This window comes from Oryzias latipes, chromosome 2 (genome assembly GCF_002234675.1).
Source record: "Oryzias latipes chromosome 2, ASM223467v1".
NCBI classification, from domain to species: domain Eukaryota; kingdom Metazoa; phylum Chordata; class Actinopteri; order Beloniformes; family Adrianichthyidae; genus Oryzias; species Oryzias latipes.
In genome coordinates, this window is record NC_019860.2 from 10,137,614 (window position 1) to 10,165,159 (window position 27,546).

At 42.6% G+C, this 27,546-nt stretch overlaps 3 protein-coding genes and 1 long non-coding RNA gene across 4 annotated transcripts; all 4 read right to left on the reverse strand.

Annotated features, from left to right (window-relative positions):
• Positions 1-2,764: 2,764 nt before the first annotated feature.
• On the reverse strand, positions 2,765-3,249 carry LOC110016676. Its single transcript, XR_002292009.2, has 2 exons — positions 3,034-3,249; positions 2,765-2,950 (listed from the first exon to the last, which is right to left on the reverse strand). It is a non-coding gene; the product is annotated as an uncharacterized LOC110016676 (long non-coding RNA).
• Positions 3,250-5,957: 2,708 nt separating this feature from the next.
• On the reverse strand, positions 5,958-7,980 carry LOC101161785 (ankyrin repeat domain-containing protein SOWAHC-like). Its single transcript, XM_004066475.4, has one exon. The coding sequence runs from the start codon at positions 7,574-7,576 to the stop codon at positions 6,389-6,391; it is 1,188 nt and encodes a 395-aa protein (XP_004066523.1). The 5' UTR covers positions 7,577-7,980; the 3' UTR covers positions 5,958-6,388.
• A 1,900-nt stretch (positions 7,981-9,880) lies between these two features.
• Positions 9,881-13,014, reverse strand: LOC101162029 (mid1-interacting protein 1-B). The gene is made up of 2 exons (XM_004066476.4): positions 12,783-13,014; positions 9,881-12,449 (listed from the first exon to the last, which is right to left on the reverse strand). The coding sequence occupies exon 2, from the start codon at positions 12,299-12,301 to the stop codon at positions 11,873-11,875; it is 429 nt and encodes a 142-aa protein (XP_004066524.2). The 5' UTR covers positions 12,302-12,449; positions 12,783-13,014; the 3' UTR covers positions 9,881-11,872.
• Positions 13,015-13,288: 274 nt separating this feature from the next.
• LOC101162269 (tetraspanin-7) lies at positions 13,289-27,223 on the reverse strand. Its single transcript, XM_023962980.1, has 8 exons — positions 26,142-27,223; positions 22,006-22,194; positions 21,807-21,881; positions 21,641-21,736; positions 20,975-21,130; positions 13,796-13,879; positions 13,640-13,711; positions 13,289-13,548 (listed from the first exon to the last, which is right to left on the reverse strand). The coding sequence occupies exons 1-7, from the start codon at positions 26,223-26,225 to the stop codon at positions 13,643-13,645; spliced, it is 753 nt and encodes a 250-aa protein (XP_023818748.1). The 5' UTR covers positions 26,226-27,223; the 3' UTR covers positions 13,289-13,548; positions 13,640-13,642.
• Positions 27,224-27,546: the final 323 nt, after the last annotated feature.

A 27,546-nucleotide genomic window follows, 5' to 3' on the forward strand; every position in this document is an offset into this window, starting at 1 on the left:
GCCATGAAGGACTATCAGTTGCCCTCAAAGAGATTCTAGCAAACCATCTGGCTCCTCTGGAGAGGGAAGCTGTTTTCTGCCAGCAGTGTTTTTGGTGCTGGTGGCACTCACTACATTAGCCAGCCACCCAGTGAACAATTCAGCTGTCCACCAGGTGGCGTCCCGCGGCGCAAGCCAGCATTCTGGGGGACAGCTCCGAGTGCCCTCTTAACCCTTGTGCTATCCTAGGAACTTTACCGTTGAGAGTTGGGTCATCTAGACCCACTAGACAGTGCGCTGAACCTTTCTTCTTCAATGATTTGTGATCTTCACTGGTGTCCATGGATTACATGGATTACATGAAATCTTTCCACCTTTATCCACCTTTGTCATGGTAGGAATAACACGTCAATGTAAGGGTGGGGTCATCTAAGATAGCACAAGGGTTAAGCCAGTGTGGGTAAACACAGGTGAACCACAATGGAAACCGCGAACAAACCCATCTGGGGCCCACATTTTATGCTTACTTTTTAACCATCTGGGCTTGGCCTTGCTGGCTGGGGAGCAACAAGAAATGTGGCAAAGTGGCGGTCACAGTCCCCACTGAGTGTCTGGTAGACACCGTGATTACCACATTGCTGGTAGAGGTTAGTAACTCCCTAAAAAGCAGGTTTTTCCAGCCATTGCTAAGCATTACAATACTGTACATTAAAAAAAGTCATGTTTCCAACTGACTCCCGGATTTATTTCAGAAAAAGGGCAATACAAATCAAAATAGCTGATGGCTGAACTGATAGTATTATTACACGAAGGTTTGACTGTTTATTCTTTCTGTCAGGCTGAAGGAGTCCCACATATCGTCAGCTATAATGCTCTCCTGTGTCTTGTAAGTAAGAGGGAAATGGAACATTTGGATATTTTATTAAAATTATCACCTTTTCAACTATATTTTGGAATAACCCTGCAGACTTGATCAAATGCAAACATGTTGTTTTCTCTCTCTGCTCATTGCTAGAAGGACCAGTGAGTAAGAAAATCTCTTTTGAGCTTCCTGAAAAGTTCGTGAATGGATCAGAAAGCCTTTGTGAGCCTCTGTCATTCGTTCAGTGTTACTGGTTTTTTTTTCGTAACCCTTGTGCTATCCTAGGCACTTTACCATTGGGAGTTGGGTCATCTAGACCCACTAGACAGTGCTCTGAACCTTTTTTCTTCAATGATTTGTGATCCTCACTGGTGTCCATGGATTACATGAAATCTTTCCACCTTTATCCACCTTTGTCATGGTAGGGAGAACACGTCAATGTAAGGGTGGGGTCATCTAAGATAGCACAAGGGTTAAGGTGAAAACTCTGATTCATGTCTTCAGCCATGATGAGAAGCGGGACTCTGGAGGAAGTTTTAGAGATAAAGTTGATCAAAACACATAATAGCATTAGCAGTAAGTGCTAAAATATGGATGAGTGGGGGGTATTTCAGTCTGGGCTTTTTTTTGTAACCCTTGTGCTATCCTAGGCACTTTAACATTGGGAGTTCTGTGCATATTTTTGTTGCAAAGGCAACAATTTTGTTTGTCAAAGTTTGGTTTTGCAGGCACCTTTTTTTCCTTTTATTCTCTTCTCACATGAGCTTTCTCCATAATTTTTCAATGGAGGGATTCATTATGTTCTTGGGTGACAAATGTGCCTTAACAACATGCGCGACTCAGACCAGCGGTTCGTGCAGAATACTTTAAAAAAAAAAACTTTGAGCAAAAAGTGTGTTTTTTTCTTTACATTTATGTTCAGTCCTGTCAGACATCTTGGAGGACGTTGACAAACAGCCAGCACGTTCTACATTGGCCACTCTTAAGTTCTCCTTTAGAGTCTCGCTTGAGTTGTTAACACTTTAACCCCTACACAGTACACCTGGAGCTTTTTTTTATTCATCACACAATTTCTCAAAATATGTTTAGTAAACTTTGAGTCAGTTGGCCACCAGGGGGGGTATTCCAGAAAGCATGTTTAAACTACCCTGACTTTAGTCCTGAACTCTGACTGAAATCCGCCTGAACTTGCTTACTCTGGGTATGTCGGTTCCAAAAGGCCGGATATGAGTTGGCGTAATTACGCTCGACTTGGTAACCCTGGGTTAATGCACGTGCACGCCAAGTACATTAAGACATTCTCAATGGATCACCGATTTCCGGAGTCACCATGGAAACGCGTGGATAAAAAAAGAGAGACCTATACTTCGGTGAGACGGAGTCTGAGATTTTAATGACGGCGCATAAAGACAAAGTAAACGCACCAGTTTCTGATCTGTTTTTCATTGTGAAGCATATATAACTTATCCAACTTAAATTAATTCAATTGGTAACAAGTAATTGAGTTACATTTATCCCACCTAATTTCTTACGTCTAACTCAATATGTTTTTTACAACTCAAATTTACATATTTATCTAACTAAATGTAATTTTACTCCAATTCAATTAAAGTTTTTCCATCTAAATTTATTGTAATTCTTGAACTCTAAGTATAAATTTGAGCCTGCAGATATACTCATATTTATAACAATAAAATGTATGAAACAAAACTGATTTGAATCATGAAACCATTTACCACATCTCTGAATTCATCATTACACCACTATTCAGTAGGGGTGCTATATAAACTCATCATCCTCTCCCTCCCTCTCACTCATGGTGCAGAAAGAATTAACCCTTGTGCTATCTTAGATGACCCCATGTCATGACATGTAGGATGGATGGACCCAGATGCTGAAACCCAGAGTGAGGACACAGGTAGGTGTGAGGTAAGTAAGAGTATTTATTTTTTCCAGGAGAGATGGTTGTGGCTTGGTATTGGTCTGATGAGGAATGCGGCTTGAAGCATGGCTGGAGGTGGTAGCGCGGCTTGGCAGCGCGTGGTGTTTCCACAAGAATGCAGGAGGGCTCGATCTGACTTCCACAAGTGACACTTGGAGGCAGGAATCCTGAGGCAGGGAAAACAGAGTTAGAGTCGAGGCAAGACTTGGCTTTACAAACCATGAGCTAGACTGAGACCAGGTATAGTCACCATAAGGGGCAACGAACTGGCGTTGAAAACTGGAGCTGGGTCTCCTTTTGAGCTGCAGCGGCTGATGAGGTGGATTGGTCACAGCTGGTGGAGTCAGGAGCAGAGCAGAATGGGGAGGGGGAGAAGACTGACAGGCACCATAACACCCCACCCTTGCATTGACATGTTCTCCCTACCATGACAAAGGTGGTTAAAAGTGGAAAGAGTTCATGTAATCCATGGACATCAGTGAAGATCACAAATCATTGAAGAAAAAAAGTTCAGCACACTGTCTAGTGGGTCTAGATGACCCAACTCCCAATGTTAAAGTACCTAGGATAGCACAAGGGTTAAACATAGAAGGACAAATAACTCAGCAAAACACAGTAAAACAGCTAAACAACTAAACACATTTGGTCAAAAACCCACACTTGAACCCAAATCCGTCCTGACAGGCAAAGGGAATGGTATCCCACAATTCTTTGCGGTACCGATCTAAAAGCAGCACCAAAGTTACACCTACTTAATTGGATTAATTTAAATGAAAGTAAAATAACTGTCTGATAACTACATGTTACTTTAAAGGACTTAACTAAAAAAATTTGATTCATCTTAACTAAAGCAAATAATTAAGTTAGATCAAAGTAAAAAAGTTTATCTTTCCAACATCCAGACGTGGTCTTATCACCCTCTCATAGCGGAAAAAGTATTATCTGAGCTTCTTCATCCACTAAATCATCTTCAAATGGCCACGCCATGCTGTTTCACCTCTCTGAAAACAAACTAACCTTCAACTAAACCTGCTCCAGACCAGGTTATGTTCAGAGAATGACTTGCCAGGGGAACTAAGCATACCCTGAAACATACCTCTGTTTTTGGAACCTAAAGCGGTGGTTGTACACTTCTTTGCCTCAAACTTACTGTGGGAGTTAGCATAACCTGCTTTCTGGAATACCCCCCCAAGACATGATTGACCTTGGGTGATAGAGATTATGGTGACGTCATTTCCACTGCTGTTGGTGTCGTCTGTTACCCTTCCTTAGATGTACCAAAATCAAGGCCATGTCACATGCGCATGTTCCACGTATGCAATTTTTCAAATCATGTTTTTCGTGACACATGCCTGAAATACACAATTCCCAAGTGTTTCTTGCGTACGTCATTCGTCCGTGTGCGTCATTCAAGGGTTTCAGCCCATGAATTTAGTTTTGAGCTGCTCAAAATTTACGGTCGGTTGAGAATTACCCAGGTGGCACATATCTTACGTAGTTAATGCACAATGGTTACATAAATCTTACGTAATTGTGCGTGATTATTGCAGGATGCATACGCAAAGTTATTTCAATCCAACTGTGGCCGAGCCTGGTCGGGCCATGTTTACAACACCCCTTGTGGGCCCCCTTTTTCCCTGGGGTGCTCCCCGCCTGGGTGGGGGCGGCTGGCCCCTGCCTTGCTCCTCCCTGGACCAACCGTGGGCCGGGTGGGTGGCTGCCTGGAGTGCGGAGCGGGTCTCTCTTACACTCCAGAACTCCTGGGTGGTGATGGGGTGCTCGTCTGGGGCTGTGGGCGCCCTTCTCGGGCTGGGCCCTGCGTTGGGCTCTCCTGGCGCGGCAGCTGCTCTCCTGGTTGGGCTGGGGCTGCGCTCTCTTTCCCCCCATGCCTCCCTGCTCTCTGGGTCTGGGGGCCTCGTGGCGGTCCTGCTGGCTCTGGCCTTGGTGGCGGATTTGGTCGCCTGGGGGGCGGTTGTTCCCTGCCTGCTGCCATGTGGCGATCGAGGGTTCCGGCTGCCGCTGCGGGGGTCTTGGTGTGGGGATGGCTGGGCACTCTCCTTCCTTCTTTTCACATTCCACCATCCATTTTAGAAGAACATAAACACTCACGTGAGCACAGGTGTTAGCTCACCTTTGCACTAATAGTTTGCATGATTGAATGAATGAAATATTTCACACTAGTTGGTTTAAAGGCATAAGTATGCGTGTGTGAACACTATCTGTATTGTGTACATGTTGACATGTGGACATTTTTGCAGCTAGCAGGTGTGTTGATAACATTTGAGTGTGTGTGTGGACAGGCCCCGCCCTTTTTTTACTACATTTGAACCTTACCGTAATGATAAACAACCAATAAACTTGCTGCTCTATGCTGCTTCATGGTCTTATCCCCCCCCCCTCCTATTATCACCCTCCTACCCCCCCTTCTCTCTAACATTCCTCTCTCTTCTTCCCTCCTTTCCTTTTCCGTCCGGTCACACACCAAAGATTTTCAAACATGATTGAAATTCATAAAGTTTGGCCTCAATTACAAAAGGGGTTTATTCAGACATACCTTTGGTTTGTCTGAATATTAGTAACCCCTGTTGTTAAAGTAAAATATGTCCAACACAAGAGGCCCGCAGTTCTCATCTGCCTGCCCAGCTGTTGGACAGGACAAGTTAAAAGAAAAAAAAAAAATTATGGCTTTTCATGACTGTTCGACACAGTCCTAACAAATGCATGTACCACCGATGTATAACTTTTATATTGCGTATATGACACACATATTACGTTAATATTACTTAATTGACACATGTATCACTAATGGATTGCATCTAAACAGTGCAATAATCACACACGGCTCATGTTCTATACGTTGATTTAGGTGTTCTTTACTTGGTTTATTTGTACTTCTTCCGAGGTTTTAAATTGGTTCATTCGTGATACATCTGTGGAAAGTTTACGTGGAGACCTCAAATTTATATACTTTTTCCACGAATATTCACTTTTGACCAATTTTTATCCATGCAATATTAGTAAAACGTAAGTAGTGACAATGTGACACGGCCACTCTTGAGTGTTTGCAGTTGTCAACCTGATGACGTGCTCTCAAAATGCCATTGTTCCTGTTCTGATTTTGAAGGACGTTGATAGTCTCAAGGAGAATATTTTAGTTAAAAAAAAGAAAGCCAGAAAAATTTCAAATATTTATTGAAGAAAAATAAAATTCACATTGAAACTGCATTAAACATATCTGAATCACTGCAGAATTAGCAATGACGCAGGTCCGTCATGGTAAAGATCATGATTTTATGTGGAAATGCATCATCTTTTCCTGTCTTTCTCAACACTTCCAGCAAATCTTCGAGGGCGGGGTTGACACGTTGCAGCCTGCTGGGAGCGGTAGGGTGTTTTTCAGGTGTTGCAAAGAATGTACAAGCATTTACAAAACGCCACCATGTGTGTGTGCCGTCTGCCCCTACAGGAATCTGAAGGAACTACGCGAGTAGATGCGTGAAGTCATCAGAACCACAACGGAGGTTGGGTCCTGTCTGTCTGTCTGTCGGCAGGCAAATTTGTGTCAGATTGCATAATCCTCAATCACAAATCTTCATAAATCTCAGCTATAGAAGTGGGTCTGGACCTGAGGGGGCCCCTCTGGACCCTCCCGGCTCTCTAAATGAGGCTCTGTGGACGAGGTGAGACGCTCGTGCACGGAGCCTCTGCAGTTTGGGTCCCATGCTGCTGAACGACGACCTCCTCCTAAGCAAGACCGACCCCCTGGGTTTGGGCCCCTTGTCCATAAAGCTGCTGTGAGACCTAGCCAGGGCCTTTTTCTCTTCCGTTGGGGCATCGGGGGCCTCGACATCTGCAATGATGTCTTGAATGTCTCCTCCTATGCTCTTGTTAAGGTAGTGGCAGGCCTTCCGGCCGCTGTAGTCCCTCAGGTTCACGTCGGCATTGTAGGCCCCCACCAGGAGCTTCAGCACGTCCAGGTGTCCCTGCATGGCGGCCAAGTGAAGTGGGGTGTAGCCTGCACTTGTGCGCCCATTCACGCTGGCATCGACGTGATGCCGCTCAGCCGCGGTCAGGATCTGGACCAACAGTTCCGACTTGCCGTGCTTGGCGGCCCAGTGCAGGCAGGTGAAACCGGTGACGAAGTCCTTCCTCTGGAGGAGGTTAGGATCCACGTCAAGCAGCCGGCTCAGGCTGTCCCACTCCCCATCAGAGGAGTACATCATCCACTCGTGCTCCAGGGGGTCCAAAGCCGCCGGCGTCCTCTCGTCTTCCCCCAAAGAGTCGGAGTCACCCCTGGGGGGCAGCGAATTCAGGCTGCGGCGCACCTGGAGGGAGCTGTCCTTCATCACCTGCAAGAAGCGTTTGCGGCTGCACCGCAGAGAGCTGCCATCCTCGCTGCCAGTCTGGCTCCGCCCTTCGTCTGAGTCCTCCAGCTGCCACGCTGCATCCAGGACTGCCAGACTAGTGGGGACCAATTGGGTCCCAGTTTTGGTACCGGTTTCTGTGAGTTCAGTGGGAATCTGGGTTTCACTTCTGGTATGAGGAACTTCAGCCTTAGTTCCATCTACCTCAGGTAAGGTGCAGACAGCTCCATCCTCGGGGGAGACTTTAATCGTGGGGATTTCAGCCTCCCCCCCTCCCGCACCCTCAACACTTACTCTGCTGTCTCGGTTCCCCATGGCGCGTGAGCTTTGCTCCCTTCTTTCGCGCGCGTGCTCTTCTGGCTTCCCCTCCGCGGTGTGAGAACGCGGAACCTCATCGTTTCCTGTACCTGTGCGCTCAGGTGTGGCCATCCTCCTGACGTTTGGGCGCGCGCGCGCGCCTCCACGCGCGGCGCGAGTCTGAGGTCGCTCTCACGCCAAGCGCCTTCTCAAGCCCACGCACTCTTTAAATTAAAGGAGTCCCGAGCGGCTCCAGCGCTCTGAAGTCCCCGGTTAGCCCCGCCCCCGTGAGAGTTCCTCCTCGGCAGAATTCCAGAACTTGAGTTGGGACAACAACGCGCAGTCAAACCGGGCCCGAACCTGAACTCCCTCAGGGACAAGCTGCTAAAACACACTGACGGAAAACACAAGGAGTAATCCTTTAATGTTCTTTGTCTCCTAGCAACCGAGGAAATCAAGTCTGCGCATGACCTCTCAAACCCGGATTAAGACGTTTATTTTATACTTTGTGTGAATTTTAACGAGCACTATTCATAAACGAACCAGTTAATTAAAAACCCACTCCAATTAAAGTCACGTTGTTGGTGTTTTTAACATTTTCTCATGTCATTTTTCTCATGTTGCAGGACGTGTATAAAGACAATTAAGCTTTAAATGATGTGTGATCTGCGGTTGTCTGTAATGAAATTGTTGGGATTTAGGACCAGACAAAAACCAAAAGCTTGTAGCTGTAACATAGGTGCTTCTTCAGTTGCTGGACCACAAGCTCCCCGCTCCGCTCCATTCTGATGCATGCACTTGCAGACAAATAGATCCATGTATGTCTGTTTTCCTTGTCTGAGCATGAATGTGGCTCTAAACCAGAGGTGGGCAAACTACGGCCGTCAAAATTGGTCTAAATTCTTTATTGATAATCCTTCTTGTTTTATTTTCCTTGTAATTCTGGTGTCTCCCCATAGATGGTGCTCTACAAATAAATTGACCTTTGTTTAGTTGCAGAAAGTTATTCTGCAGTCATGTGGTTTTTGGAAGATTTGGGCTATGTCTGAATTCCTTCACTACATAGTGCACTATATAGTGCGTTCTTCAATTTATAGTGCTGTCCGAGTATACAATTCCAAAATCGAGTCTCCTAGAAACTTCCCAGAAATCTGTGCTACAAACCAGTGTGCATCAATGCTCAATAGATTGGCGAATATAAACCACAATGCATTGCATTTAAACAATTTTTGCAAAGCAGATATATTTAAATGTATTTTTTAAAGAAAATATAAACGTTTTCATTTGCAGAACACACTGGATTCATAAATAATCGTTGCAAAATGTTCATATCATTTTTCACTTCGTGAATTCAATGCCGTTATATTTGCTGTTTAAAAAAGAAAAAAACAAAGTAGTGAGCATGGTGTCCAAATGGCTTTGAAATTCCAGGGCACTAGATAGTCATGTACTATATAGTTTTTTAGTAGTTAGGGGTCAGGGTGAAAATTCGGACACAGCCTCGTTGTTCGAGTTGCATTGTCATTTATGCAATCATTTCAACACCACATAAATGCCACAGTTTTGAAATTAAAAACTTCACAATGATCTGTTTTCAAATCCATGCCAGTGCGAAACCGGAGACAAAGCATGATCAGTGGGATCAACTCAATAATTCTTATACTAAAGTCCCCCTTTTTTTTAAAATTTGCTTTCACCATTTGAGGCGACATCCACTCTGTTTATCAGGCACACCCGGCTGCTCACCTCCATCTGACCACAGCATTTGCAAAGGAAGCAACAGAAAAACAGGCATAATGTGACCCCGGGCAATCAAAGGTAAGTAATTGGTTTAGACCATGACATGGGCTCAGTGTGTGTCTGTTGTTAGATCACAAGGATCCATATATATTTTTTGGTTGATTCATTTGAATGAGGAATTTTGAGAAACCGGTCCGACGTAAGGCGCCGCTTGTCGGATTCTTTTGTGGCCAAGTCCGGTTTAGATGGGTTCTGATAAATTACCATAAAACTGGAAGAGCAGACATCAGGACCAGCATTTGACCACAATCCTTTCATGACAGGCTGATTGGGGAACATGTTGGCCTCTAAACCATAGAATCACAACCCTCTTCATATATGACTTATACACTTTTCTTTTCTTTTTAAAACCCTTGTGCTATCCTAGGCACTTTAACATTGGGGGTTGGGTCATCTAGACCCACTAGACAGTGCTCTGAACCTTTTTTCTTCAATGATTTGTGATCTTCATTGGTGTCCATGGATTACATGAAATCTTTCCACCTTTATCCACCTTTGTCATGGTAGGAATAACACGTCAAAGTAAGGGTGGGGTCATCTTAGGTAGCACAAGGGATACGGAAATTTCTCTTTTGAAGATTCTTCAAGGTTTTCAGAATGAACATAAAATCAGACACAAAAAAGAAAGAAGCGAGCTTTTTGAAAACATTCATTTTAATCTGGACATAGAATATAAAAGGTTCCATAAATGTTCTCATGAAATGGAATAAAACATCAGATTCAGTCATGCTCCAAGGGACGAATCTCATATAAAGTGTTCAGTCTGACAGAATCAAGGACATATTTTACAGCATATCCTCACAGAAGATGAAAACTCCTTTATAAAAAAGCAGGTTTCTTAAAAAATAAAAAAAGCTAAAAACTTTTTTTCCATTTCAGCAATGACTAGCCAAACAGTCATGGATGAGTCCAGGTTTTCAGCCAGAAAAACGACCATTTGACGTTCATGAAGCTCTACAGGATCTAAGTATCAGTTCTGTCTGTGCTCTTAAGAACCAAAAATGTAATCTTTAGTTGTGTTCTAGCACAAGGTCATCACAACTTTGTTTGCATAGATGAAAAGCTGTGAGGTGGAATAAAAGAGAAACTCTGGAAAAAATCTGTCTATGAAGAGTTGATTCCATCGCAGTAGTAGGTTTAAAAGTTGTCATCCGGACTTGGTTTTATCGTTGAAGGCTTTATCGTTGAAACGTTAAACGTTTTCAACTTAAAAACCAAGTCCGGATGACAACTTTTAAACCTACTACTGCCCTGAAATAAATCCTTACAATCCTCCAGTTCAGAGACTTCACATCTCTTACTCAAGCCACGTTCACACCAGCTCGGAAACGAGCGTTCAAGGGACCACTTCCATTCAAAGCGTTCAAAGCTCTCCTGTTCACGCAACTTTTTAAGTGTCTTTTGGGGTGTTCTGTACAAAAACCATTGAACTGGCGTTAAGAGACAAGCTTTGACAAATCAGGGACTTGGATTTGGTAGTGACGTATGGCTACTGCCAAGTGATCATGGAGGAGAAATTAATAATTGCCATTTGTGCCAGGACGGTATCTATGACACCGAGTCTTACATATATATCGGAATAGAGCTGTGAGAAAAAAAAATCCTGGAGCGAGATTTACAACCAGTGACATTTTGCACCAAAACTCTTCAAACTGTAGGTGATGGATAAGCAATAATAAACAGTAGAAAAAAGGAGAAGAAGAAGAAGCCCCTCCCTGTTTGTCCAGTGTGAACACCATGGGCTAGATAGGCGTTCAAGAACCCGCATTTAGCGCGTTCTTGTACGCGAGTCACATCCCCGTTGTGTCTATAGCATCAGAGTTAAAACAACAATGCAGAGGACATTTAACCAGTTCGAAACATTTTTAAACAGTTCAAACTTTTCAGTAAATAAATATTAAATTCAGGTGACATAAAAAACTACAGAGTGATGATACAAAAAATAATAATTTAGTTTTAAAACTTTCAAAAATACGGGTGTCCTCTTTAGTTTCTGAATACGTTTTTAGACAAACTTGTTTAAAAAAATAATGTACATGCTTTTCTCAATATTAAAAATATTTAACAGCATTAGAGTACAATTTAAACCAATTTAGTTTCTTCCACACGTTTCCCTTTTTCTTTGCAAAACTTTCCACCTTCAACTAGGTTTTTCTGAAAACTTTATTAGTCCCTTTCCCTGGTCACACCTTGGTTGTTCACCATTTTTTTCGTGGAGTCCCAATCTACAATTCCTGAATCCAGTGCCCTGGAAATTTCCCAGAAGTCTCTGCGAAAAATTAGTGTGCATTAATGCTCATTAGATTGCCAAATATAGACCACAATGCATTGCATTGGAATGATTTGTAAAGTGAAAAATATTTCTTTAAAGTAAGGTTTTTTTATATAAAAATTCAAAGTTTTCATCATCAGAACACAGCGGATTCATAAATAGTCTACATAAAATGTTATTATTTTTACGGTTTTTACTTTGGCAAATGGATGAGGTTAGATTTACCACTAAACATAAAAGTAGGGATCATGTGTCCGAATTGCATGAAAATCAAGGGCACTAGATAGTCCTGGACTATAGGGGAACAGTGAGGGAATTTGGACACGGTGTGACACGTTCACAGGCCATGGGAAATCTCAGTTGCTGCACCCGATCCCTTCTTTGTAGCGGCTTGTGAGCGTGTTGGCTTTGTGTGTGAGCTTGGCCAGAATGGCGTGCAGTCCGTTGAGGTGGAAGTGGAGCTCCTTCTGCAGGTCGTCCTCCCCCTCTGCCGCGCGCGCGTCCTCCATCCCACCCGGCGCCCCGCCCCACTCAATGTCATGGCGGATGGATTTGAGCAGGACGTAGGAACCGTACATATCCGGCTGGAGGTAGCCGCCGCTGCTGCTGCTGCCACCGCCCGTGGCGGTCGCCATCAGTTCCCCGCTGTCCTCTGGCGGGAAGTCCCGCAGCATGCTGGGTAGCATGACTGTCTGGTCCATGTTGTTAACGGCGCCGATGAAGCGGCTCATGGCGTTGAAGAGCGAGTTCTTCTGGTGGTAGGATTCACTCACCTGCATCATCATGCGTCAGCGGGCGGCCAACTCGGACCGTAAAAGCTTCTTAGAGGATTAGCGCTCCGGTTCTGGCTCGCTTCTAATTCAGCCGTGGTCTCATGGGGAACTCACCGCAGCTTACAGGAGTCCAGAACCAAGAAATTGAGGTCCAAACAGCCTGGAAAACAAACGAGCAGATGAAGTTGGAGGTCAATATCCTCATCAGAGTGGTTCTGATCCTGCAGGTCAAACAGATACAGCCTGCACCCATTATCGGACAGTTTTGTTTTTACTATATATTTACTAGGATAGCATGACATCCGCGATTTTTATAAAACGACTTTTTAATTTTATTTTAATGTAATCTGAAAATTCATGACGCATAGACAGGAAGAAGGCGGCCCATATAATGTCACGCCACTTTTTCAGCAGCCCGCGGCGGTACTTCCGGGTCTCGCTGTCGGACTTAGCCGCGACCAAAACAACCGACATGGGAAGGATAAAAGTTTACCTGAGTTCCTATCCTGAGGGGAACACCTGGACGCGACGCGTTTGTTCATAGAGAGCACCGAGCTTCAGCGGATCCCTGGCGAGGCTCCAGTAAAGCTGGGAAGGGAGGAAGGCGGGGTCCGTTGTAGCACGTGACAGGCAACAGCCAATCAGAGCGCAGTGCTGGTTGCACGCAGTTCTTCAATGTTTTGGGCCTCGCAGATTTATTGTTTGGTTTATTTCAAAGCAGGAAAAAAAAGGAAAAGAAAAAAAAATGTTGAACTATTAATGCATAAATTGATTAGAAAACAAAAAAATATAGGATGATTTACTCATAATATAGATGCTTACACTTAAAAGTACATGCATATGACACATTAAATCAGTTATGATATATATATATATATATATATATATATATATATATATATATATATAATTTATAATTTATAAAATGAAGAAAAAACAAACAAAAAAACAGCTCTTACCTTCTCCTGGGAAAAAAAATGATCCAGTCCAGAACAGATATTCACCGCTCACAAACAAGTTTATTATTCTTCATAAACAGATGAACTGTTTTTACAGTTTAGATCTTCTTAATTCATAAGGAATTTCTTCAACATCAGGAAGTTAAGGCATCCTGAACCAGTCTGTTACACACCGTCCGATAAACATTCTGGTGTCACAGAAAAATTCTTAACAAGAAAAGAATGAAACTCTTAAAACAAACACAAAAAGATGATATCAGTTTGCTGCTGGTTGTTAAAGTGATCCGATCGTGATGTTTTCTGTAAAACAGAAGAGAAACCAAAAGAAGTCAGACAGTGTGGTGGATGGAAATAGAATCAAATTTGATATTCATAAAAAATAATAACGTACCTGTCAAACCATCTCGTACTGGTACGAGCTGATGAAGTGGGAAAGGCAGCAGGCCAGACACATCCCGAACACCTGACACACACAAAACCCGTTAACTGCCAAAGCTTTCACAGAGAAATCCTGCAGTAATATGCAGCAGCGGTGTCACATCTGTACCTGAGAGAAGGCGATGCCAAAAGTTACTCCAGCAATGATTCCAACGTTGTTCTCGATGAAGGACACCACCAACTCAAAACAGCCCTAAGGAGACAGTACCATCAGCCACATACCTGATGCAGACAGCTCATGTTTAATTCCAAAAAAAAAGATGGTGACTAATTTTATGTCTTGCGTTGAGCAATATTTCCTTTTTTTTTTTATTTTTTTACTTGTTCTGTTCAACAGCTGAGGAAGCAGGTCAGAGCTGAAGGCCTCTTGTGTTGGACAGATTTTACTGTTACAGTGGGGGTTTATGGCTCTTCAGACAAACTGAGTGTGTATTTGTAGAAAACCCTTTTTTGTATTTGAGGCTAAGATTTATTTTTGATAATTATATTTGTATGCATTCCTTGTTGGACCGGAAGAAAAGAAGAGAAAGGGAGATAAGGGGTTAGAATGGGGGAGATAGGGAGGGGGGGGCAGTCGATAATTCAAAGTCATAACATAAGAGTGTCATAATTTAATTGCGTGACTTACTTCACACATCAACAAATAGACTGCACAGAGCTATTTACAGACTGGCACTATATTTATACGTTAATGATGGAATATTGATCTCACAAGGCTTATGCACACAATATCACACAATGCACAATATCCATGCCCATGTTTGTGCAAAAGTAAATAAGCTGGTGGGTTGAAAGAACGTGTGCTAGAGTGTACCTTGATGCTCCAGTAAAGACTGGTGGCCCCACCCCCCACACCCCAGAGCTAGGGACAGACAGCGCAGCATCCCAGGCGATCCAGTCATCCAAGAAACCCACCATCAAACAAGGAACCGGACCCCCACCACGAAAACGGAGGCCAAGACCCGGCAGCCCCCCGGCCGAGGAGTAGGAGGAACAGAGAGGGCGCAGAGCCGGAGCCCCAGCCCGGGCAGGGACTGGCCCCGCCCTACCCCTAGGCGCCCTGGGTAGGGCCCAATAGCCTGACAGCTTGAGACCCATGCCAACGCCCAGACTAGAGGCACGCCACCGCCCGGGAGTCGGAGGCCCCACTTACCCCAACCCCAGAGGCAAGCCGTAACAACCTATGGTCAGCCCGCACTGCACACCCGTGTAACCTGCCCGCCAGCCCCACCAAGGACAAAATGGGGGAAGCAGCAGAAACCGACCGTCCGACTAGGAAGTTGGACAAAGGTGACCAACAGAGGCCCCAGACAGGGCCAGATGTTGGTGAGCCTGAGGACCAGACTCTAGTTGCTGAGAGCAACGTGGAAAAAAGCCGCAAGGTCAGGGACGCAGGAACCTCCACACCCCACCAACACCCCGACAGCAGACGCCAGCCCGTCTCAACCAGTCTGGGGGGCAGACAGGGGACAGGGAACTACATGGCCATCCGGCTCTCTTTGGTGTGTGTGTATTTAAAGAGGTGCAATAGGTGAACCAGGGCATACAGAAACAAGTCCACCAGAGGGCCCTATGTGAGTGTATTTTTGTATGTTGGTGTTTAATGTGTAGCCCAGAGGAGAGAGAGTTGTTATTGGAGCAGACTTTAATGGGCATGTTGGTGAGGGCAACAGAGGTGATGAGGAGGTGATGGGCAGGTTTGGTGTGAAGGAAAGGAATCTGGAGGGACAGATGGTGGTGGACTTTGCGAAGAGGATGGAAATGGCTGTAGTCAACACTTACTTCCAGAAGAGAGAGGAACATAGAGTGACATACAGAAGTGGAGGTAGGAGTACTCAGGTGGACTACATCCTATGTAGACGAGGTCATTTGAGAGAGGTTAATGACTGCAAAGTGGTGGTAGGAGAGAGTGTAGCCAGACAGCACCGCATGGTGGTGTGTAAGATGACTCTGGAGGTCAGGAAGAAGAAGATAGGGAAAACAGAAAAGAAGACCAAGTGGTGGAAGCTCCAGAATGAAGAAACTTGTGAGGAATTTAGGCAGAAGTTGAGGCAGGTCCTGGGTGGTCAGGATGAGCTTCCAGAGGACTGGGAAACTACAGCAGAGATTATCAGGGAAACAGGTAGGAAGGTGCTAGGTGTGTCATCTGGAAAGAGGAAAGACGGTAAAGAGACTTGGTGGTGGAATGAGGAAGTACAGGAATGCGTCCAGAGGAAGAGGTTGGCTAAAAGGAAGTGGGATGTAGAAAGGACTGAGGAAGGTAGACAGGAGTACAAGGAAGCGCAGCGTAGAGTGAAGAGAGAGGTGGCAAAGGCCAAACAGAAAGCTTACGATGAGCTTTATGACAGGTTAGACACAAAGGAAGGAGAGAAGGACTTGTACAGGCTAGCCAGACAGAGAGACAGAGATGGGAAGGACGTGCAACAGATAAGGGTGATTAAGGACAGAGATGGAAAGGTGCTAACAACCCAAGAGAGTGTACAGAAAAGATGGAAGGAGTATTTTGAGGAGCTGATGAACGAGGAAAATGACAGGGAAAGAAGGGAGGAAGATGTGGTTGTTGTGGAGCAGGAAGTAGCAGAGATTGGAAAGGATGAGGTTAGGAAGGCTCTGAAAAGGATGAAGAGCGGAAAGGCCGTTGGTCCTGATGACGTACCTGTGGAGGTATGGAAGTGCCTAGGAGAGACAGCAGTGGAATTTCTAACAAGGTTGTTCAATAGGATTTTAGAGAGTGAGAAGATGCCTGAGGAATGGAGGAGAAGCGTTCTGGTCCCGATCTTTAAAAACAAGGGTGACATGCAGAACTGCAGCAACTATAGAGGAATAAAGTTGATGAGCCACACAATGAAGCTGTGGGAAAGAGTAGTGGAAGCCAGGCTTAGGAAGAAGGTGGAGATTTGTGAGCAGCAGTATGGTTTCATGCCCCGTAAGAGCACCACTGATGCCATTTTTGCTTTGAGAATGTTGATGGAAAAGTACAGAGAAGGTCAGAAGGAGCTGCATTGTGTGTTCGTAGATTTAGAGAAGGCGTATGACAGGGTGCCGAGGGAGGAGCTGTGGTACTGTATGAGGTCGTCTGGAGTGGCAGAGAAGTATGTCAGAGTAGTTCAGGACATGTATGAGAGAAGTATGACGGTGGTGAGATGTGCTGTAGGTCAGACAGAGGAGTTCAAGGTGGAGGTGGGACTACACCAAGGATCAGCTTTGAGTCCTTTTTTGTTTGCTATGCTGATGGACAGGCTGACAGACGAGGTAAGAAAGGAATCTCCCTGGACAATGATGTTTGCGGATGACATTGTAATTTGCAGTGAGAGTAGAGAGCAGGTGGAGGAACAGCTAGAGAGGTGGAGGTTTGCTCTGGAAAGAAGAGGCATGAAGGTCAGTCGTAGTAAGACAGAATACATGTGTCTGAACGAGAGGGATCAAGGTAGAAGCGTTAGGTTACAGGGGACTGAGGTGAAGAAGGTGCAGGAGTTTAAGTACTTGGGGTCAACAGTTCAGTGTGATGGGGAGTGTGGAAAAGAGGTGAAGAGGCGAGTGCAGGCAGGTTGGAGCGGTTGGAGGAAAGTGTCAGGAGTGTTGTGTGACAGAAGAGTGCCAGCAAGACTCAAAGGAATGGTGTACAAGACAGTGGTGAGACCAGCTCTGCTCTATGGGTTAGAGACGGTAGCAATGAGACAGAGACAAGAGGCTGAGATGGAGGTAGCAGAGATGAAGATGTTGAGGTTCTCCTTAGGAGTGACCAGGTTAGACAGGATAAGGAACGAGTACATCAGAGGGACGGCTCATGTTGCCTGTGTTAGCGACAAAGTCAGAGAAGCCAGACTGAGATGGTTTGGACATGTTCAGAGGAGGGATAGTGGATATATTGGTAGAAGGATGTTGGAGATGGAGCTGCCTGGCAGGAGGGCAAGAGGACGGCCAAAGAGGAGGTATATGGATGTCTTAACAGAGGACATGAAGTTGGCTAACGTTAGGGTAGAAGATGTTCATGATAGAGTGAGGTGGAAAAGGATGATTCGCTGTGGCGACCCCTGATGGGAAAAGCCGAAAGAGAAAGAAGAAGGTGTTTAATGTGTAGCGTATGCACTGAGAAGGGTTGCAAGGAGGGGTGGATGCTACCTACGTGTCTAAAGCAAACAAAGCCTGATTGGGGGGGGGGGTCTATTTAACCTTATTTCTTTATGTCCTCAATTGTATTGTTTCTTCCCCCTACTGATTGATATTTGCCTTTACATATTTATTTAACTATTAATTTATCTTTTTATTTATTTTGTTACACCCCCCCCCCCCCCCCCCCCCTTGCTGGTCATGCTCCAACATAGATTGGTGTCACTGGAACTCCGTCTCCCGACCCCCACCCCAACACGATGCACCAGGTCAACCTATGTTCCAGAAAATGACACAAGTTTATTCGTTTGGGCTTGAAAGGCATAATCATACTCAAAAGACTACTGTGAAATAGATCAAAGATGATCAGATTGAGACTTGAAGAAAGTGGTGGATGCATCTGTCTGTGGCTGATAAGATTTGGGGATAAAAGAAGAAAAAAAGCCCATCTGAACTTCTTTTCTTACGTAAATCAAGTTTCTAGAAAGTCCTAGTTTTATCTTTGTGCTTTTTGTGAAATAAGAAAAAAATCTTATCTCAGTATGACGCAGAGAAGTTACTTCATGCATTTGGTACTTCAAGATTAGATTACTCTTTTTCTGCATAACTGCTATAAACATAAACTTCATTCTGCTCCAGAATCTTGTGTATTTTATTTATTGAATCATTACTTTACCAGGAGGAACATTGATAAAAGTTTCTTAATTCAATTGATGACAAGAGTTTGTGGCAAGAGTTTAATGAAAATTGGTGGATACGATCGTATTTTACAAATTTTAGCAGTTCTAAATTCAAATCAAATCAATCTTTGTTTGCAATACAAAGTGCTTTACACCAAACATAAATAACATAAAACAATTTAAAAATCACCCCCACACCAAACAACCTCCACTCCCCACTCACACCTCCTATCCCCTTAACCAATGCAAATAAACATGGGGAAACAGGTTCCTCTTTGTAAGATCAACCCCTATCTCTACACTATCTAACACTATCTCTATTTTTGTGGCTAGACTCTAAAACCTTCTGTTCTAACAAAGTTTATCAAAATGTTGTCCCGAAAAATGCCAGACAAAGGGTGGACTTCAGCTGAGTCAACAGTTTTGTTGCTAAAAGCTTCTGGTATTGTCACATGCACCTGTACAGGGGTTGATCTACGGCCCATGAAGGTCGTAGAAAGGACAGCCACATCTGAAGATTAGTGCAGGTGTGTCTTGCAGTTCCCTTAAGGTGTAAAATTGAATCGGTAAATTCAAAAGGGACACAAGTCCACAATTTTTCAAAATAGAGATATTATATGTTTTTGTTTTTTTTATAACCTTTATCTACCCAGGAATTGTCCCATTGAGATTAAGAATCTCTTTTTCGAGGGGGATATTATATGTTCTATGGTCTTCAAGGGAAAAGCTATCTGATTATGTGCAAAAAAGTCCCAAGGCCATTGTATTGTATTGACTATGCACAGCATTTATAATGCTATAAGTGCAAGAGGGGCCAAATTCCTGGACTTGGGTCTCTCTTGCATGGGTTTAGCTTTATCCCATAGATGGCAGAGCCCCTGTTAAATTCAAGAAGGGCCCAAGTCCAGAGACTTTAGTTTGCTAGTCCTCTGAAATTATTAAAGTGAGGTGCTTCATATTATAGCATTTGTAAGCTATGAACTGGTGCTAAATTTGGGTAAAGTATTAATCATTTGGTAGCCTCCCTTTAAGCTTTGCAATTAAAATCATTTCCTGGAAAAACAAACCTCTTGGACTTGGGCCCCTTTTGAATTCACCGATTTAATTGTTCTGCGTGTTTGGTGAGGCTAATGTAAGTTGCACATTCCTCTGATGTACAAGTGACACTCTGTTGTTAGTCAAGCCTTAGTCACAACTTCCCTTACAGCTAGCCCGCTGTTTGTGGGCAGAATATGGACAAATCCTTACAGGGCACACAGGAGACCCGCACCTTTGGCTTTTGGGCCCCTTGCACAGATTGCAGGGTTTGGGGGAGATCCGAAAGAGAGAAAATTCTGGATAAAAATGCCATAATGCCTACGTCACTCTTAATTTATCGTTGCCACATGAACTTTATCACTGCATGGGTTCACAGAGATGTCTACAACCTTGACATTTTGTGTGAGCTACCTGACCCGTACAGGTCTGCCCATTTATTGGGACTAAATTGGATTTTTGCAATCACGATGTAATCTCTAGCACTTTTTAAATCATGCTTTATAAATAAATTCAATTTAATTTGATCAGTATACATATTTTATGTCTAGTGATCTGCAACCGACTGGCAACCTTTGTCCGGTGTACCTGGCCTTTGCCCAACAGTAGCTGGTTTGGCGCCATCATTGAGGGGGTTCCAAATGAAGTGATATTTATGGCAACACATTGTTAACAAAACTTTTTAAGTAGCAAATGAAAATATAAAATTTTTACTTTGAAAAACTTTTTCCTTGCCTTAAAAAAACTTTGTTTGACAGCACATATGTCACTTATAAGTTCATAAGTGTTTATAAGTTTCACTTGTCTGAAACTTATAAACGTAAAATCAAATATATGGAGAAAGCGAGATGAGACACAATGCATGTCAAAACGTTTGTGTTGCAAAAATATTTTTTGAAAGCCAAAAAAAAAAGTTTTGAAAGCATATGTTTGATATTTTCATGTGCTACCTAGAAGGTTTTGTTTGCGGTATGTTGGCTCAAATATAACTTCATAAAGTTTGACTTAAAGTACAAAAGGAGTTTATTCAGACATACTTCTGGTGTTTCAGAAGATTCATAACCCCCAATTGTGTTAAAAAATAAAGTAAAATATATCCCTTCATAGTTCTGAAAATGGATGGATGGATGGATGGATGGATGGATGGATGACAATCCTTTCTCAAGAGCCTGTTGGGCTTCTGGTATAAAACCCTTCTAACTTGTGTATATTCACTCGTATGTTGTCATTCGGGTTTTAATAGTGTAAACATCTATTTTGACTGTAGGAACTGTAATACACCAGGGGGCGCTGCTGCACAGAAGGATACTATATTTCAGGTATGAGTTGTACATATATGTGACTGACTGGATAATGAAGATGGAGGTGTTTTTGCAGCTTTACTTCAATCAGTGCTGAAAAAGTTTATGCTCCTGAGTTAACCTCCCAGTTTATATGCCGGGCCTGCAGGTGTGTACTCTGACCTGCTTGTGGACTTTTCCTGCAGCCAGGGTTGCGTTCTTCAAGTCCTCTCTGTTGCAGTTGGAGAAGCTAATGCAGCAGCTGGTTGGAATACCGCTGACAGAAAAATACAGAGTGCTGAACCAGCTGGTGTAGTTAGACACTCCACAACAGTGTAGCTGCAGACATACAGACACAATCAGAGCTTAAGAAAGACTGTTTGAAGAGATTTTTTTTCAGGTATATCCTCTGCAACCACACATATAAATCAATATTTATTTTAATCATCTGGGTTTACCCTTGTGCTATCCTGTGGGGTCCAGATGACCCCACCTTTACATTGACGTGTTACCCCTACCATAACAAAAGTGGATAAAGGTGAAAAGGATTTAATGTAATCCATGGACACCATGGACACATATCATTGAAGAAAAAAGGTTCAGCGCATTGTCTAGTGGGTCTAGATGACCCAACTCCCAACGTTAAAGTGCCTAGGATAGCACAAGGGTTAACATGACTGTAGAGGCTCTTTCAAAGAGAAGCTGTGAGCACAAATATTTATAATATATGATATTTACTTGAGAAATCAAAATTTACAGGGTCCCAAAATTAATCCAAGAGGAGCACCATAAATATTAAACAGTCGGAATTGGTTTCAAATGCCACAAATTCTGTTGCGACCGACTCACTTTACGCTGAACATCATCCACCGCTACACTCTTGTCGTCACGTCCATCGTATCTGATCACAGCCTCTCTGAAGGTGACGAAGAACGTCTCTTTAACCTGAAAGCAGATGGACATTCAGGCTCGGTCATGTTTTAAAGTTTCAAAAGGGGGACGCATAATGTTTTACCTCGTGGCGAAAGACGAATCCAGAGATTCCTGCGATGAGCTCAATTATGAATACAAGACACAGAAGAACGGCATACTAAAGAGAAAGGACAGGTCAAGGGGTCAAAGGGTGAAAGTATCCATCACACCTAGTGTAAAGTCTCTTTTCTAATTATAGAGTTCCAGTTGAGATCACAAAGATTTCTGTCAGCAAAACTCACCAATTTCAGCATCCAGGGGCGCCCCCTACAGGTCGCAAAGCAGCCAAACAGTCCGAACAAAACGATGGCAGCACCAGTGCCAGTGAGCATGTAGGGAGCGTTGGAAGGGCCATTCGAGATCAACAGGGTGTAGGGGCCCAACATGAACTGCCACCATAGACCCACTGACAGCAAGACCATGCCTGTCACCTAAGGGGGAGGAGCCACAGAAAAGGAAATGAAAGGAAATGAAACACATTTAGGAAAATCTCCCAGTTAAGTAAAAGTTTTTGGCTTAGTTCTAAAAGGCCTTTTTTGCAGTGTAATTATTTAACACAGCATTAGTTTAAGGGTTTGTTAGACTCATGTTATGTTACGACTACTATGTCTCTGTTTTTACTCCATACCAGGAAGGTTAATTTCTAGTTGCAAGTTCCAAAAAAAGTTTGAAATTCTGGCTCTTAACTTTTGCACTGCAAAAACATGAAATCTCACCACACACTCTCATGGTGGCTCTGCTTCTGAACACTGGCACAAACCTTCCACCAGAGGCAAGGTTCAATGTCTTACCCAAGGACACTTTGACATATAAGCAGGAATTGAACCTGCAATATTCTGATCCAAGGTCGACTGCCCTACCACTGCACCACGGCCACCCTATATATAAAATATGAAATACATACACACCTACACACACAGAGTATTTTGGTCAAGTTTCTAGTTGACATATGTTTTTTTTAAATAATTGATATAAGACTAAATTAAGCTACCAGTAACTTTGCAATAAAATGTAAAGACTTGTTTTCAGACAATGAATCTTGAATATCTTGGTGAGTCATTTCATTAAGCCAACATCTTATTTTAAGTTATATTTCTAATAAAAGTGTTTTGTTTTTATTTTATTTGTGGTGGTGAGTGGTCTCGTTTTGAGAAACATACTCATTACATTATATATTTAGAAAAACTGGAAAGTTTAATTTGACATATACGTTTTAAAATAAATGTATGTGTTATTCTAGTCTTCCTTTATTATATCTGGGCTTTTGTTATATTTAAAATAGGATATAATTTAAGAAAAGTCTACAAATAGGCCCACTTTAAAGATATTAAACAATTTTTACATGCCCTTTTTTTAGACATAATTCCACTTACCAAAGCATTAGACCTAAATATGAATATTTATAGCTAATTTTTAAGATTTTACTCAGTCTTAAAGAGGCAGGACATAACTTATTTTGAGAAATCTACCAAGACTTATTCTACTGGTTCCAATGGTACACACTGATCTTCTCCTAGAAGCTGATTCTGGACTCATCACCATCATCATGCTCCTTGATTTGACACCATATCTCACTCCATCATTCTTCTCAGACTTTCAGCTCTCGGTATCAAGTCCACCCCCCTCCGCTGGTTTCAGTCTGACTTCTCTAACCGCACTCAGTTTATCCAACTGGATTCTTTCAAATCTCCACTCTCACTCATTTTCTCTGGTGTTCCTCAAGGTTCTGTTGTTGGTCCCCTCCTCTTCTTCATCCACCTACTACCCCTTGGCAAAATATTTCGTAAATTCAATATTGATTTTCATTGTTTTGCAGATGACACTCAGCTATGTCTGTTCAGAGATCTGAACTCTTCTCTTCCACCTGGCTTCTTTTACTCTTGTCTGTCTGAAATAAAAACCTGGTTTACCTTAAACTTACTCAAACTTAACAGTGATAAAACCATATTACTCCGTGTAGGTTCCAAATCTACCCTTTCCAAAGTTTCCAATTTTACACTTTCCATTGATTCCTTTCCAGTTTTCCCCTTGACAGTACATTATCTTTTCAGTCTCACATCAATAGCATTACTTGGTCTGCATAAATGGTAAATGGCTGAACGGTGGTGCCAACCTTCCACCAGAGGCAATGTGGGGTTGGGTGTCTTGCCCGACGACACTTTGACACATTGGCGGGCAAGGCGGGAATTGAACCCAAAACATTACAATTGGGGGTTGACCGGCCTGCCACTAGACCATGGCCACCCCATACTTTCATCAACGCAATATTGATCGTCTCGGCACCTCCCTCACCATCCACCCCTCTTCCATTTTACTTCATAGTCTGGTCACTTCTCACCTTGACTATCGCAATGCACTTCTCTCTGGTCTTCCCAAGAAAACTTTGAATAAACTTCAGAATTCAGCTGCCCGCATCATCACCAGAACTCCTTCTGTCCATCACATCACTCCCATTCTCCAACAGCTGCACTGGCTTCCGGTGGCTTGCTCTCTCCGGTCTTCTTCCTCCCTTCAGCTTTCCGTCCCTCCGGCCCGTATGGTCACCACGGGGAGCCGTGCCTTCAGCCGCTCGGCTCCCCAACTCTGGAACTCTCTCCCCCCAGACCTCCATAACAGTGACTCTTTTTCAATTTTTTAAAATCCGGACTCGAAACCTATCTGTTTAAATGTGCTTTTCCTGATCACAATTTTTCATCTTCTGCTATCTAATTTATCAATGATTTCAACTATTAACTGTTTTGAACCCAGAAGATCAGCTGTTATCAGTAAAAGAAGAAATACCAACCTTGGACAATCGACAGTTATGGACCCTTTTTACTTTTCCCCTACAGCATTACTTTATTATAAAAAAAAAATACAAAAAAAATATTTAAAAAAGTAAAACAAATGATTAATCACTTATTGAAAATGGTTAAATTGATTGACTTTTAATGATATTACTTCACTTTCTCCAAAACTTGATAAATTGATTCAAAAATCTTTCCTAATGTAGCATAATTTTGCACATGTTTTTAACTTTTGATACTTGATGAAATTTTTGCTATGAAAATTCCTGAAACAGTGTTGTGTCTACTTTACTGATATAGTATTATGTTTTATTCATACGAATGGCTTTTATAAGTAACATAATCTGCATATAGTTCAGATGACTGATCTGCATTTGCCATGTTGATTTCTAAAATAGTTATTTTGGACGTAATACTTAAGTAATTCATCTTTGTCATGTGCTTTATCGATATCTTATGATTTTTAATTCTGTCTGATAAAAACTGGGAACCGGATATTGATAAATCATGTAATAAAATGGTTACAGTATAACGGGGTGGGATTATATAAATTTGCTTCCTTCCACTCCCTTTCAAGCAATATTTATTAATATGCCTAATTATCCTAAGTTTGATTAGTTCCTGTATGAATGTATAACTGATGTTTATATTGCTGTTGTGTATTATTTCTACTTAATTGCTTAAAATAAACCATTTCAAATCAAATCAAATCAAAAAACTTCTTGATTGTTTGTAACATGTTGGGATTTTATTGTGTTTTACTTTGGAACCTGAACTGTGTCCTTGGGTGTTTTGAAATGTGCTTTTAAATAAAATGTATTATTATTATTTTTACTATTATTATTATTCACTCATAACAAGAGGAAAACATTTTGTATTCTACTTTTTTAACTTGTTTTCGCAAATGGACATTTTTCCCAGTGTGGTCACACATTTTCACATCACAAAAATCTGGTAGTTCCATCTGTGGGTTTAGACTTTTTATTTCCACTATAAAACCTTTGATTTAGACCAAAAAATAAAGTAATAATGATGAAAAATTCTAGTTCTGTTGACAGTTGATCAATGCCTTCTGTTAAATGAATTTGTCATATGACTTCTCACATGACCAGATTAAAAAACACCTCGTCATGCTCGTCTTGTGATTCTCATTGGTTCTTGTCAGTTTCCCGTATATCAGGTCAGGTCAGGTCAGGTCAGGTCAGATAGGTAACGACTAGATCAGGGACCCGTCTATTCTAATCAAGGTGTTGATTTGTTTTTGGGTTTGTTCCCGCTGCCAGAGCGTCTTCATTGGCACACTGGTGTCATCTTCCTCCTCATTCCTCAGAGTCCAGTCATGAACCCCTGACCCGTTTAATGGTCACTCTTTGGGCTCACAACTGCGGATATTGTGGAAAAGTCACTAAATTCATCTTCATTCATTTCAGTGACCTGACTCTGAGGAACAACTTATTGGTGTAACAGAAGATTTGACCAAACTGTTGAATGAATTGGACTTTTGTAGATGAAGACCCCCCACACACACACACACACACACATACGCACACCCACCCACACACACACACCCACACACACATTAAGCTTCTTACCCAGAAGATGAAGGAGTAGAGCAGCAGCAGAGTCTTCATGCACACGATTGCCGGCTTGGTTTCCATCCTCCGGGGCGCCATCATCCATCTGACTGAGTTTCCACTTTCTCCTTTTCATCTCCTTAAAACCTGAGGAGCCAACCTGACAGGAGTGAATGCTGCCCTCTGTTGGTTGGAACATGTTTCTGCATGTTTTTGATGAGCCAAAAACCTGGTCAGCGCTTTATATTGTGCACGCCAACCCATACAGAGTATCACGATAGAGTGGGGTGGGGGTGTGGGGTGCGTTTTGGTGTCAAATCTGAGCATCGTAGGTCCAGCTAGAATAAACGAGGGTCAGTCACAGGATAATCTGAGAGGTTTCGCAGTGATGAACCCGTGTGATGGGCGGAGCCATCGCCTGCTTGTTAACTGTGTGGTCAGAGTGTGAAGTATGAGTCACATGGCTGAGGCAGCATGCACCAGAGTGCTAGTCTGCAGCAAACGCACTGAGGAAAACACCAGAAGTTAAAATGAAACTGTTGGTGTGACAGTCAAATCCAAGTCTGGGCCCATTTAGAGGTAGATCAGTACATGTAATAAATAATAACAGGTGTGTCCTTGAAGAATTCATTTATTAATAAAACAGAGGTTTGATTTTCTCATTGACCATCAATTATCTCTAAGCTAATTCAGAAAATAACCATGAGCTTCAGACTTATTTAGGTTGTTTTCAAGGAAACTATTCAGCAAATTTACAAAGAAATGAAAACCTTGATTTTAAATTATTCTTAAAAAAAAGAAGTTATTTGAATAGATAGATCCAAAACACAGATTGATGAAAAGGAGACATTTCACTGTGAAATATTAATTATTTGTGTTACTACAAACACCACGTAAGGATTACTCTGCAGAAAATAGACACAATACGTGTCACAATACGGGAAGTGTTGAATATGAAGCTTGTATAAGGTAGAGGTCAATACTTCATAGTAGTGGTATGACCTGGCTTGATCTGTGCTTTTCCTCATTTATTCACATGTAACCCTTGTGCTATCCATGGCACTTTAACATTGGGAGTTGGGTCATCTAGACCCACTAGACAGTGCACTTCACTGGAGTCCATGGATTACATGAAATCTATCCACCTTTTTCATGGTAGGGAGAACACGTCAATGTAAGGGTGGGGTAATCTAAGATAGCACAAGGGTTATAGGCTAAACGGGGGTAAATTTGAAGGATTGTTTTAATGAAGGAATAACAAAGTGATAGGTCTCATTCTCAACATTCCAAGGTTTCAAACACAAATACAACAAATTTTTCATCATTTTTATTTAATTTAGTTTTTCCAAAATGTTGGCTTTTAAAAAGCAGCTAGGCCGACTTTCTGCAGGACTTCCCACAGGAGTAAAAGGAACATGAAAGT

Excerpts from the sequence above, each read along its gene's own strand:
- LOC101161785 (XM_004066475.4), bottom strand. The coding sequence starts at position 7,576 with ATGGCCACACCTGAGCGCACAGGTACAGGAAACGATGAGGTTCCGCGT.
- LOC101162029 (XM_004066476.4), bottom strand. The coding sequence starts at position 12,301 with ATGATGATGCAGGTGAGTGAATCCTACCACCAGAAGAACTCGCTCTTC.
- LOC101162269 (XM_023962980.1), bottom strand. The coding sequence starts at position 26,225 with ATGATGGCGCCCCGGAGGATGGAAACCAAGCCGGCAATCGTGTGCATG. Across the intron at positions 21,882-22,005 it reads GCCCCTGGATGCTGAAATTG|TATGCCGTTCTTCTGTGTCT; the intron begins GTGAGTTTTGCT and ends CTTTCTCTTTAG. Across the intron at positions 13,712-13,795 it reads TTGGCATCGCCTTCTCTCAG|GTGTTCGGGATGTGTCTGGC; the intron begins GTACAGATGTGA and ends TGTGTGTGTCAG.